This window comes from Trachurus japonicus, chromosome 19 (assembly GCF_045865225.1).
Source record: "Trachurus japonicus isolate A0001 chromosome 19, Traja_1.0".
Classification (NCBI taxonomy): Eukaryota; Metazoa; Chordata; class Actinopteri; order Carangiformes; family Carangidae; genus Trachurus; species Trachurus japonicus.
This window is the reverse complement of record NC_140925.1, coordinates 13,606,676-13,620,964: the sequence shown is the minus strand read 5'-3', so window position 1 is coordinate 13,620,964 and position 14,289 is coordinate 13,606,676. Positions and strand designations below refer to the sequence as shown.

The window sequence follows — 14,289 nt, the reverse complement described above, 5'->3', positions numbered from 1 at the left end:
CAGAGGAATCAAAGGCTGCGAGAAAAAACAGATTCGACTGCACAGATGCCGAACACTAAACCGTACCCCATGCTGTTGTTGTGACAGATATATAGCCCCAAATGGTGCTGTGATATTTGTACAGAGGAGAAAATCTATTTAAAAGAATCAGGATTCATAAAACCTAGTAATCCCCCCCCTCCCCTCCCTTATCTCTTGTGGAGATCATCAGAAGTGTGTTTTTTTTTTCTTCTTTTTTTTTCTAGCTGCATATAAATGCCATTGTGAGACCTCCTCTGGGGATGAAAACAAACGAAGCAAAAAGCGAAGAGAAAAACAGCTAATTTCATGTAAACAAATACGACGGTTCCTCATTAGAAATAAGAACGAAGAGAAGCTTCCAGGCTCCCGCGGCTTCGGCGCGCTTGGAGGGCGAAGCCGCGGCGCCGCGTTGAGACAGGATAGGAAGCCGGGCAACACACGAGAATGACTCGGAGCAGTATTTATTAAAGCAAGGACAGGTCATCAGCTGCTGTAATTAGGATAATGAAGAGGAAATTCCGCAGTCTCTGCAATGGAACCACGCAGCGCTGGAACCACTTTACATTTACACTGTGTTTTACTGGAGGGTCAGCCGGCGAGAAGCACTGTGAGCTTTCCCCACATTCACTTGAACATTCAAAAGCAGCGTCTGTGAAGGAGGCGGCCTCACAACCCCCCCACAAGGTAACACAAACACACACACTAGGTCTGATTTGTGGAGCCCAAATGGATGGAAATAAATCACCAGAGCTTGGCCAACATGGCTGCATACTAATCAATGTATTACCCATGGGAAAACTCTGGCCCCAGCTAATGACTGTGTTTGTGTGTGCGAGTCTTGCGGATATGTTTGGGGAGTCAGCGCCGGCCATCAGCAGCGCTCCGGGAGAATTGTTCAGGACAGAAATTGAATCTGGAAACTTTTCACCTCTGACTGCGTCTGGTTGTTGATCACAAGTGTTGGAGCATTGAGACGTGACACGGCCGGGGGTTTAGAATTCAGCGGGTGAACAACGCGGCGCCGGCTGATAAGAGGAGTTCATTCAATCTCCTGTGTGACAAAGGAGGAGAGAAGAAAGAAGAAGGAGAGAACGGGTTCTTTTTACCTTTGGGATGGCCTCGGCCCAGAGTCACAAAGCCGGACGAGATGAAGTTGTGGAGGTCGGCTCCTCCGCTGCTCCGCACGCTCTCCTTTCCATAGTGGAGACCTGGTCACACACACACACACACACACACACACACACACACAGGTACACACAGTGTTAGTTATTTTGCTCAATTTAGCATTTAGCATTAGCAACACAGCTAAAACAAGAAACCAGAACTAGTTGAGTCTTCTGTGACTGTAGAGATGCCCTGTCTGGGCAGATGCTGTCATAGTGATGTCATGAGAGTCATTTCATCTTAAAGGGATAGTTCAACATTTTGGCAAATTGGCCCATTGCCATAATCCCTATAGTCATAGCAGTAGGTTCGTTACCTTTAATTGTCGGTGAAAGTTATTTTTAGAGCTGCGAGCTGTTCAGAGCTATGCTACGGAGGGTAATGGGATTTCTTGGTTTCCCTCATCAAACTCATCAAATACACAATCCAACAACTCCAAAACACTCTGGTGGACAAGTTGTGACCTGCACATTCACCACGCTATGAGATAATAACAGAACGTTACGAGACAGAGTTGGTTTCGAGGCAAATGCATCTCATAGCGTGGTGAATGTGCAGGTCACAACTTGTCAACAAGAGCGTTTTGGAGTTGTTGGATTGTGTATTTGATGGCTGGGGAGATCCACTGTTTAGGGTTGGGTTTTCTTTTAAAGACATGACACAGAGGTATGTCAGATTGTTTTAATTTTATATCATTTAAGATTCACTCAGATTAAAAGTGTGTGAGTGTCCTGGTTGAGATTGTCAGCAATATGTAATTCTAATATTTATTTCTAATTCAACCATATCAAAACAGCTATTTTAGAAACAACCATTTGTATCTCATATTGGACCATACTAGGCACTAACTCCATACACTGGAGATGTGACAGGTTTATAGTCATAGCCCTATGACCCTAAGTAATGGTACCTCCAACCATGACTCTAGACTCAAAGTGGTGAGATGTAGAAACACTGAGAAAGGTTTCAATTCATTTGTAAGTGCTCTGTCACAGACCAGCGGCTTGGAGACGATCAGTGACAGCAGTTTCTCTTCAAAACAGATTCTTGTTCGGATCGTTTTCTATTTCGGCTCATAGTTATGGCCATATCCTCTATGACGTAACTTTGAAAAGCGAGTTTGTAATTGATGCACAATATCCTCAATTATTTTCTTTAATTCATTATTTTAACAATTACCAATAATCTTTTAGTCTACTTGGTCCTTTTGGACATCATGTAAAATGACAATCTGTGGTATGTGTCTTTGCTCTGTTGATCCTCCAGCTTTATTCTGTGTCTAATTCAAGGGCAAATGTGTGACTTGTCATATTTGGCTGTATGAACAGAATTTGACTTGACTTGAGGAGGTTTCCCCTGCAGTGGTTCAGGACGGCTGAGCGGTGCGTTGTGTGGTGTATGGTGTATGGATATCTGTCAGGACCCTGCACCTGCTGGGAGCTGCACCTCATGTATTCATGGTTTTCACCTGCTGCTGATACATGAACACACTCTGAGCGCGTGTCCATGTCGCTGAATCTTATTTCTTTATTTCCTGTGCTGTAGTCGAAAGGGGAAGGGAAACATGAACACAGCATGTTGTGGCAATTTCTTGACATCCGCTGCAGCTGAGATTTTTTGTGACAGGTCTCAGATCCTATTAAAGTTCCTCAAACTGCCATTTGAAATGTGCTGAAATGTTCTGTCCAGACCAGAGATTTCATCTTTTTTATCCCACATGTGTGTCTTAATGGTGAAAACCAGGCCAGTTAATTCTCTGAAGAAACGAGAAGAAAAGCTTGAGTGAAGCTACAGTATCTGACAAGAGTTGAGATTATTAAGACCCATAGGAAACAAAGGGATGTAATATATTCAGGGTGCCTTATTTTTCTTCTGTTTGTTGTGGCGGTTAACGGTACTGAAGTTAAACTCACTCACCCATAAAAGACGTGCTAATCCACTTGCCAAGTGGTTATTGACCTCTTGGCGAAACGGTTAGCATCGTCGCCCACGGTGCGGGAGACCCAAGTTAGAAACCCACTCAGGGCAGACCAGAACAACATCGGTCACTACGCACTTTTGTCTACATATTTATCATGTCTTTTTTTACCAACTACTAGCAATGCTGTGCTTGTAATTTATGTTTTTGGTCGTTGTGCCATGTATTTCACTCAGCTGCTATGACATTTTAAAATTCCCCTCAGGGATTAATAAAGTAATCTATCTATCTTGTCATATTTAGTAGACCAGTGCCTACATATAGTGAATAAGTTTTGACTGTTCTGTTTCTGACTGTGTTCAGTAAAAAGTTGCAAAGAGGCAAGAAAGTTTAAATTAAAAAAAACTATATCAGTTCAAACAGATAAGTCTTATGCTACTGATGCTGTAAAATATTTGTTCCCCTTTATGATATGTATATTAGGCCATAACTGGACAACATCAGGGCTATCATTAAAATATTACTGATTATCTTTATGTCAACTCCATCATCAGCTCATCAATGGATCCTCAGCTCTGATTGATGGAGTCACAGTGAAGTTGTCACAAGCCCTGAATCTCTGGGAATCTTTAATATGAAAAAAAGTTTATATTAAAAGCTCTTTAAGATTAGAAAACAGTATTTGGACTTTTCCATCATGTTCTCAGTGGCTCCTTCACCACAATGTCAAACAGTGCCCCCCCCCCTCCCCCCAGAGGGACCGATGGAGGTGGAAATGGTGGAAATGGTGAGAGAAAACATGGCGTGATGATCCTCAGAAAGAAAAGCAATAATATGTTCCCGGCACCGACACGCCGATGCACTCTGAACTCAATCACACCTCTGTCTGCTGCGCTGCTTTCATGGCTGCAGATGGAAAAAAAAAAAACATCTTCCAGGGGTTATTTGCCCCCTCTATCATACCCAGCAGTTGTGGGAGTGTCACACCCGCGCGTGAGCTGTTGTCGTCTTCCTTTGTCACCTGTGTCATTGGTAGGCCTCTCCACGACCCACTGCGACAACCTCTGAATCTGAAAGACCCTTCAAAAGCAGCCCCCCTCCCCCTCCCCCTCCCCCTCCTCTTCCTCCTGCTCCCATTCCCAGCTCATTAAGGTGAGGTAGCGTGAAGAGGAGCCTGCAGGGGGAAGGCTACACATTATGAATTTATCGTCCTTGATATAAAGAAATTCGTGACTTTCACCTCAACAATGTGCCACAGAGGATGAGCGTGCAACGGCGCTGAGAATTCATATGGTAATACTTTTTTTTTTTTTAATCAGACTTCTTCGCTGGACAACCTACACCTCTGAATTAGCTAGAGGAGTGGAAAAATGTGAATAATAAGATAATTATATCTCCAACCGATCTGGGTGTGCTGCTGTGTGGCTGGCATCGGGGAGGTTATCTGACTCCAAGGTCGATTAAGCTTTAACACAGTCAGGCGGAGGTAATTTACATGCTATACTGATTTTATAGCGTTATCAGATGCCGATCTGCTGGAGTGGACATGGAGCCGCGCGCGCCGCCGCGATAACGTCGTTCAGCTGGAGCCGCTGGCTTTCGCGTATCGTCGTATCTTTGTCTCGGTCTTCTGATGAAATGAAAAAAAAGAAGATTTTTTTAAATGCCGTCCTGCCAAATACATGTCCCCCGTCTCTTAACCCCCGGCCCCTACCCACTCATGAAACTAATGGTGCAGTGCAGTATCCCGATCCACACCAGTTGACGCTGATAGATCTCCACCTCTTCGCCTGAATCCTCCACACACACACATACACTTGTACACTCAGGGGGGCGGGGGCTTAGCGGGGTGGAGGGGGCAAAGGTCCGGCTGCATAATAAGGGGCAATAATGAGATCTAGGGCAGGAGACAATTAGCCGGGGTCTCCTAGATGCTGAGCTTTAACACAGGAGGAAGCTTCTATTAAACATGTCGACGCAGTCAGCATAGGAATGTTGTTTTTTAACATGGTAGTGGTGGTAGGGGTGGGGGGTGATTATCTGGCCAATGGGGAGCCAGCGGGGTCACCGTGGAGACGTTAACCGCACGCGTTAAGAATTAACTGGAGGCAGGAGGAGGGTGGAGGGGTGGGGGGTGTTTAATGTGGTAGCCGTGGGAGGGCTCAGTGAATATTCGGTGAATAATTAGAGTAATTAAATCAATGTTTTCATATTTAGGCACGACCTGTTGTTGGAGCAGCTCTTGGGGATAGCACGCTACACACGCCACACACACACACGCACACATTTAAAAATATCTGAAGGTCATGTCAAAGCCGCTAAATACCTGGAAATGTTATTCTATCATCACAACCTCTAATTGTCCACAGCAGCTGACCTTTAAGCTCAGGAGGGCTGCTTATCTGCCACTGACTCATAACCGACTGCTCAGATCCCCGGAGAGCCGCAATCGGATCTCAGACACTGGCTGTATAGAAGCTGAAGGCTCTCCAACTTCCACATGAGCGCGCTTCTCCGATGCCGCCGTCGTTTCCCACTCTGATTTTTTTTTTTTTTTTTTTTCTGGTGCAGTAAACGCAGCCTCTGTATAACTCATAATCCAATTTGCCCGTTCTTTGTTTTCCATGGGAGTAATTGTTTTGTTCCCCCCTCTGGTTTTTCTGTTGTATAAAAACGAGTTAAAAAGGAAAAGCAGCCGCCCCTCCGCCCCTCTGCCGCGCCACCTGGAAACTCTGTTTTCATCATCCGGTTGCATTAAGGAGATGTCAGAGAAAGAAACCAAGCAACAACTTTTCAGGCAAATCTTAGCCCGCGGTAAATAAATCATTCTCATCTTAAAGAGAGCTGAGGGCCAAACTCCATTATTCTGAGAAGTAGTTATTGTTTACTTTAACCAACAGTGAACTCCTGTTAAAGCCCCCCCCTCCCCTCCCCTCCTCCTCCCCACAGAGTGCTCCCTGTTGTGGCTGTGGGGTGCTCTGTGTTTACACCCCGACTGAAAAGGATCTGAGCCCCCACAACAATGTAGAGTGGATGTGAATAAAAATAGAAGCTCTCACGCTGGTATCATATTATGCTGCCTGTACTGTTTCTGCTTTAGGCCCTGCTCTTTTTTTTTCTTTTTTTTTTCTTTTTTTTGGGTAGGAATATGACTGTAAAGTGCAGGCGGGTACAATGTCAGCACACAAAGCCTGCAAATGTGAAAAAAAAAAAAATCAGCATGTTATTAGAACGGAGGCTAAACAAAAGCTCAGAGGAGACGGAGGACGTCAGAGAGGAAGTGATTAGCTCCGAGGGCGACGGGGCTGAGGATCAAAGGAGAAATTGATGTTATTCCTGCTCTTGACGCGGGTTGATAGTGTCCTTTAGCCACTTGCTTTATGGAGGTCTCTCCACCTGATTTTTTAAAGTGTCTCAAAACCTGTGGAAGTGAAGAGCGAAGTCCTCGGCAGCATCTCCAACTGAGGAGCCTCTCCATAAGAGCCCTGCCTCCCCGCTCTGTGCCAAATGCCCATTTAGGCGCACATGAATATGCATTTTTTTCTTTTTTTTTTCAGTGAGAGCGAGTGGGCTCCCTCTCCACAAGCGTCACACAGCTCCCAATTTATATGCACACATTAACCACGCTTTCGCCCGGGCTGTCACTGCCTTTCATGTCCAACCCCATCAGGACCGCTGTAAGTCCCTGATGAAGAGGGTGTGGGGTTGGAGAGCTGGGGGCCCGGCGGGGAGGGGGGGGTGAGGACCGAACTGAGCAGGCGCGAGTCTGGCTCTCTGTCTTTGCAAGCGATTGTGTGCAAACAGGCAAAACAGCCGCAGTCAAGCAGAGAGCGACAGAGAGACGGATAAAGTCATGCCCGACCTTTGCTGGGTAGAAACGCATGCAAGGTCAAACTGAAGGCAGTGTGCCACGTGCAGCTGCATACCAGCCCCACCCCACCCCCCCCACCCCCCCACTGCATGAACGGAGAGTGACCGACTGATGCAGTGACTGGATCTTCCCAGCAACTCTTTAGACGGATGTATATAGAAGTATGCACGGTCTCTTTTATCAATTCAAGATGAGGATGCAACTCAGCTGTGAGAACAACAGGTATCAGCAGCTGGGATGTTTGACCTTCAGAGACTTTTGCGTGTTGCTACACATCTATGAGTCCTAATTTATAGATATTTAAATATTTACATCTTATACTTTCTCATTCATGGACAGAGAGGAATTGGCTGAAATCCTATTTCATTTTCAAGTACAGTACATCCCTATAACCTGTCAACTGAATGAATGAATAAATGAATGAATGAATCTGCTTTTCAATGTACAGTCATGATAAACTACCGTCTATCTGCTCGTGCTGCCACTGTTTAAATGCACAGTGAGGACGGTGAGCCTGACTGCAGTGAGAGCGAGGTAGACCAGATCCACCAATCAGGTTTCATTAGACCAGTGCCTACATGCAGGTACTTCACTCTGAAATTTTTCCAGAGCGTAGGAGAAAAACAGACTGGAGGTCAGGAACATGACAGAATAATATGAAGACAGAATAACATGGCTCTCTGAACAGATCACATGTTCCTCACCCAGAACATGTGATGTCTCCTCTCCAAATGAGAAGATGAAGACCAACTTTTCATGAGTCTGGTCTCCAGGCTTAAAATGCGTCACCACATCGCAGACAACGCAGGGCCATGAGACTGAATAAAGAAGAACTGAATGATGAGACTTATTTCCATATGTCTGGGGCATGGTCGGCCCAATCACGGCCATTTATCTCTCAACCCAGCTTGAGGCAGGCGGCCCCTCCCCCTCCCACCTCCTTCTGCTGGAGCTTTCTTCCTGTTTTCTCCTCCCTGTTGCCAAGTGATGTCATGACCTTGTCAAGCACATTGACCTCATGTTTGTTATGACTTATAATAAACTGAATCTAAATTTCTAATATGGGATGGGTTGATGACTGACACCACTGAGGCTGTAATGCATTAACAACCAAGACGGCCGCTGCTGTTGTGAACGTGTCTGTTAAATCCATTATCACCATAATCAAATTGGGTGTCACATTATCTCTAATAGCAGTAAAGCAGTTTGCTCATGTCACAGCTCCTGTGGCTCTGATTGGTTGATCCCTGACTGTCAATGGAAACGAGGTTCCAGGAATGTGACTTTTATACCCATGAGTGTAAGTTGAGGGTGGAGGTGATGATCAATTATTTACCAATATAAAAAAAATATATTTTCCAGTGTTAATGGCAGATGACACACACACACACACAAACACACATCATCATACTGATGCGTTACCGTCCATAGAATTAACACCCCCGGTTTGTTTCTGTATTAATACCCTGCTCAGTGAGACGACACGTCTTTCAGCTTTTCTTTCCATCTCAGCGACTACTTTGTGTTTTAAATATCTCATTATTTTCCATCTGTGTTCCTCTCCCCCAAGTGACTTTGTCTCTCTCAATCTGATAACACCTGCTTTGCCTTGGGAAGCCGCCGGTGCTGACTGACGTCCTCCAGACTCCTTGTTGTTCCTGCATGTTTTTTTTAAGCCCCTGATACCAATTTACACCCCCCCCCTTGTCTGTTCTCCTGGATTGCGGAGTTAAATCACACCGTTGCGTTGCCTGCGTCTGATTCGCCCGCTGACTGACTGAGGGGTCATCACTTCCAGCCTGTCAGAGGCTGTGGGGCTGTGCTACCTTGCCAGCCTGTAATTATCTCCGCTAGCAGGCCCCTCTTTTTCTCTGCTGCTCTCCTCCCCGCACTCTCTCGCTCAAATCGGATGATTACTGGATGTTAACATCGTGGATTACGTTGCTGAAAGAGCAAACGCAGTGGGTGTTTTTTCCCTTTTTTGGGGGGTGGGGGGGTGCTGCTCTATAACTTCACACAGAAACAAGAGGCATTGCAACAGGGCAGACAACCGAGGGACGTCTGACATTGGTCCATATCAATGACAACATGATGTTGCCAATGGCTGTGCACACAGGACATTGTGCAAAAAAAACAAAAAAAACCCCGAATCATCCCTGGTTTTGGATTTTTGAATTCATTATCAGTTGAAGGGATAATTCAACATTTTGGCAAATTCGCCTATCACCATAATCCCTATAGTTTTAGCAGTAGGTTCATTACCTTTAATTGTCGGTTCAAGCTTCGGCGGGGCAGAGACACGAGCTGCTCAGCTAACGAAACGGAGGCGCACGGTATTTTCACGTTTCCCTCGTGAAACTAAATACACAATCCAACAACTCGAAAATGCTCCCATGGACAAGTTGTGACCTGCACATTCACCACGTGATGAGATAATAACATATAATTATGTAACATTACGACACATGAAGCAAATACTCAGAACTACTTTTACTACAACTTTACAAATCACTCCGCCGAGCAGCCGTGTCTGGAATGTAGTGCCGGCTTTGCATTTGCCTCGATAACAACTGCCCCTCGTAACGTCACATTATTATTTCATAGCGTGGTGAATGTGCAGATAACAACTTGGTGCGTTTTGGAGTTGTTGGATTGTGTATTTGATGAGGGAAATGCGAATGTTCCGCGTGCCGTGCAGAGGTCACGTCTCTGCCCCGCCGATCTAAAAACAGCTTGCACCAACAATTCTAGGTAATAAACCCACTGCTATGACTGTAGTTTAATGTTTGTGGCTGTGGTTATGGTGGGGGAGCCCTCCAAGGTGCCTTTTGCCCGAGGCCTCTGGAGTGTCTAGAAACACCTCTGCACAGAAATAATGAACGTGTATCGCAGATGCATCTCACAGACGCAGATAGATAGACGTGGGCTACGGGGTTAAACTGCTGAAATCTGCCTCTGAGCTATATTTGACCAAAAGTCGTGACACATAAACTCATAGATGCTTTGTGAAGCGTTGGATCTGAGTGCAGCGCAGAAACAGAAGGGCTCTTACCGTGGTTAGATTTGGAGGTGTGAACAGGGGTGTAGTGGTTCTTGGATGAGGTTCTGACAGGCGTGTTGTCTTTGGGTGAGCCGTTCATTGCTGCGAAATTCTCACAGTCGTACTGAGATATAGGGATGGGCCCCTGCTGCCTCAGGATGTCTGCAAGGGCCCTGGAAACACAAACAAAGAACAAGCGTTAATACTTGAACAAGAGACATGTGTTTTTTTCCCATCTTGTGTAGTTTTTTTCTCAGTGAGTGCAGCTGAACTGGAGGAAAAACAGAGCGGCGGTGCGTCTGTTTTCTGCAACGCCGAATGGCTGCTAATTGTTCAGACAGTGTCGTGCTATCATGGGTAATTCGGGGGCCGCTCTGTTTCATCGTCTGCCTTTTACGGCTGGGAACATGACGAATGTTCATTTTGCAGCAGAAACAAACGCTGGATGTGCGAGTCTCTCGTCTAATTGGGTTGAATTTGAATGTTTTTCAGACCGCACCAGGTGCATATGGAAGGATGGAGCCCTCGAGGGGGGGAGAGAGAGCGGAGGAGAGGGAGAAGCAATCACGATGAAAGAAAGTTCAAAAAGTGTTTGTTTGCTTTTTCTGGCAGAGCTTTAGAAAAAAGAAGGAAATCAAATTACTTCTGCGGCGCCGTAGCAGCTCAAAGCTTTTGTATGACAAATGTATCACTGGCGTAACCTTTGCTTTTAAATTAATATTTTAGCCTCACCCCTCCTCTGCACTGTTCCTTATTGAATGTGCAGCGGTGCATGCATGTCACATGACCTTGATACAGTCCCAATGTTAACACTATCCATTATTCACAGTCTTTAGGATTGCTCAAGTGTTGAATAATGCATCCAATAAAAAAAAAAAAAAAACCTATTCAATCTTAAGGCAATAATGTGTGTCAGCGTTTGTTCACCGATGCGGGAGCAGCCTTACAACATGTGGTCCACTCATGTATGATCAGGCTCATACTGCGGCCCCCGGGAGGAAACAGGAGCCAGCTGTGGAGGTGAGACGGTGTCCTGTGAAACCCCCCCACCTCCACGCAGCAGACATCCATGAGTGGGTGGGGTTGGGGAAGGGTTAGGATAATTTTTTGACAGCCTGGCTACTTGAACTTTCACTGTGATCAGATTCAAATGTAACAGACACCTTTATTATTATCATTATTATTATTTCAGCTAATGGAGGGGGGGAAAAAACAGAGATCTTATGATGAATATAAATGAACAAACATCCAGTGTAAACGCCTGGCACCAGTCCTGCTCACTCCCACACACACACACACAAACACACTCGGGCTCCATGAACGCCAGCCATCCACAGTCACTGTAGTACAGTTCTCTTTCAACTCCTCCATCATCATTTCGTTTCATCCGTTTGAATTAAACATCTGGTGCAAATCTAATAGAATCTGATCTGAGGTTCCATTAGATAACGATCTGTTAATTAATTCAAACACACTGTCAGCCTGATTTTCACCTCATTATATCTGATACTGAGGAAAAACTCCCCGACCTCAACTTCAAATAGAAATATATGAAGTTATATGTGTTGGTAGCCTCCACTGAACATCCCTGCAGCACTGTTCAGGCTTGACCTTTGAACCCTGCCTGCAGGAGGGTCTGCCTGATTGGTCCTTATCTACACGTGATGGTGTAATGAGAACATACTGAATAGAATAATAGGCCTACTTATCAACTCAGGTATTCAAGCCTCCACCCACTCACCTGTGTATGTTCATCTCTTGAGGCGGCTCTGTGGCTTTGTCATAAGCAACTTTGACGGACACCCCCAGCACTATGATGAAGGCTATGATCCCACAGGTGATGTAGACCGCCGTGTTGGTCTGATCCATGCTCAGATCGTACGTTTCCCCGGTCGGGACTGGGGACGGGGCGGCCGTCTGCACCCACACCGGCGTGTGGTAGTTCTTGCAGGCTTTCTGATCCAGCCGGTCTTTCTTGTACTCGCAGCAGAAGCGCAGGTAGCACGTTCCGCAGCAGTACCGGTGGTCCGTGTTGTTGCACTCGAACATCTTGTCATACTGCCCGCTCACGTCGTAGTAGCCCAGGCAGGTGTCGTGGTTGCTGGCGGGCGGCGGCGGCGGCGGGGTCTTCGGCGGCGGGACGGCCGACGGGACCGCGGTGGCTTTGGGGATCTTCTTGGACGGCTGCTTGGCTTTCTTACCGCCGCCCGTAGCGGCGCTCAGCACGCTCAGCGGGTCCAGGTATATGAGCAGCAGCAGGAGGTGCCTTATCCCCATGGTAGTGAGAAGAAACTCTAAGAGCTTATTGTACTGGCAGCAACACAAAAAAAAAAAGAAAAAAAGAAAGACGCGTCAACTCTGGTGGGTTCAGTCAGGTGTAAGTTTCGCCATCGAGTCTTCGGTCTCCTGTGCAGCCGTCATGCTGAATTCGGCTCCGTGCGGGCTGGCGTCAAGGACATCTTCTCTCGCTTTTATTATGCAACAGACAAACTAAAGTCCATTGCGACCCAGCGGGGAGCGGTGGCGGGAGAGCAGCATATCCAGACTGGGGGCGGGTGGGGGGGTTGGGATAGGGTGGCGGATGGTTTTCGCCCGGGCTCCGTGCGCTGCTGTCCGTCCGCCCCGGCTGAGTTGGCGCGTCGCTGTCCAAGGTGCTGAATCCCGGAGCCTCACTCTGTTCCTGCGCTAATCAAAGTTCGGCTGCAGAAACAAAATAAGCCAAACGGGCTCATTAGGTATTACCCTCACGTCCCACGCGTTATTTTAAGTAGCAGGCTCCTACACGGCTGATATAGCCTATATATATATTTTTTTTTACTCATTAACATTAAGTCACTGTTGCAGTTTGCAGCGCGTATTCAACTTAGGAACGACACACATTATCACGGAATGGTCTTGAAGGAACATGCTCTCCTCATGTGAATCATTTCTACCCCGCGCACCGCTTGCTGCGCTCCGCTCACGGAGCGGAGACACGACCGCGTCTGTCAGCGTCCGCGCATGCAAACTGAAATTAGGTTTTCATGCATTTATATTTTCTCTCGCTATATTAAAAAAAAAAAAGAGAGTGGGAGTGTGAGAGCCGCCTACCTCTGTCAGGATACCCGCTGGGGAGTTGCTCTGTCTGGGTCTCTGAAAGTGAGCAGAATATCAGAGCTCCGAGACCCTCTCTCTCCTCTCTCCTCTCCTCTCTCTCTCCCCTCTGTACTTCTTCTCTCCTCCTTCTCCGCTCTCTCCCTCCCTCTGTCCCTTACATCACTTCAGTGCTGGCGTCAGAACTCAGCCAAGTATCGGTAAATCCCCCCTCCTTTTCTCCTCTCTCCCTCCTACCCTCCTTCACCCATCTCGCTATCGTCCTCCTCCTCCTCCGAGCAAGAAAACAAACCCTGGCTATTGGCATGAACACTCCTAAATTAAATAGCTGGACAAGACCTTGCGTATTTATTTGCATTCAACAATCCCTCGACCTTTTGTGCAGCTGGCTGTTATCGTTTTGCAGCGACATGCCTGTAAACAAGCATCGTTTTTTTTCCTTCTTTTCAGGATGAAACAGTAATTGGCTGTGGCTCTCTCTGTTAACACGCTCATTATTTCATAGATAAAGTCGTGCATTTTGGTCTGAAGCCAAACCATGGCACCTGGGGGATTATGGAGAACTGATAGGGGCTAAATTACCAGCGAGGAGCGTTTCAACAGAGCCGCACTGAAATGAACCAAAGCTGCAGAGCACACACTCCCACAGACAGATCCTTTCTTTCTTCCTCTCCCTTGGTCACCAGTGGAAGCTGTGTGTATTTACATAGAGGTTTTTCCAAATAAAGATCTTGACTAATTAACACACCTTCAACCAGAGCTGGGTTATATTGAAACTCTAGCTGCACTCCCTCCTCCTCGCTTTGAGTGACACTGCTGGAGAGTGCTGAGCTGTATTGCACACCGTATTCGCACCCATCACAAACTACAGCAAAGGTGTCTTGACATCAGCAGCTACAGAAAAGTGTGAGAGCTGCAGGGTGAGAGCAGGACCTTAAATCGCAGTTAACCGCCTCGGTTGGGAACACATGGGACGTGATGAGAATACACACCATTGTTTCTGGGGAGTGTTTCTGGCAGGAGGGCTGTAATGATGTGGGCCAAAGGAGCTCCAGTTAGGATCAGAGAAGAAGGAGAGAGTAAAGGCGCAAAATGCTGAAGAATTACACAACATTTATAGCCGAGACACACACAAAAAAGAAATTGATTTTGCAGTATTTTGACAAATAAAACAAAATGTGT

General features: G+C 46.5%; 1 protein-coding gene across 4 annotated transcripts in view; it reads right to left on the bottom strand.

The window, feature by feature from the left end:
• shisa6b (shisa family member 6b) overlaps positions 1–13,299 on the bottom strand; it is a 70,294-nt gene extending 56,995 nt beyond the window's left edge. For 2 of the 4 annotated variants that reach the window (XM_085761021.1, XM_085761022.1), the window contains exons 1-4: positions 13,105–13,297; positions 11,756–12,714; positions 10,027–10,187; positions 1,128–1,229 (exon numbers count right to left, since the gene is read on the bottom strand). In XM_085761021.1, the coding sequence (XP_085617147.1) occupies positions 1,128–1,229; positions 10,027–10,187; positions 11,756–12,291 (799 nt within the window). In that variant the 5' untranslated portion in view covers positions 12,292–12,714; positions 13,105–13,297. Of the gene's footprint in view, positions 1–1,127; positions 1,230–10,026; positions 10,188–11,755; positions 12,715–13,104 lie in introns of all 4 variants that reach the window. The other 2 variants (XM_085761019.1, XM_085761020.1) reach the window with 2 other exon arrangements.
• Positions 13,300–14,289: the final 990 nt, after the last annotated feature.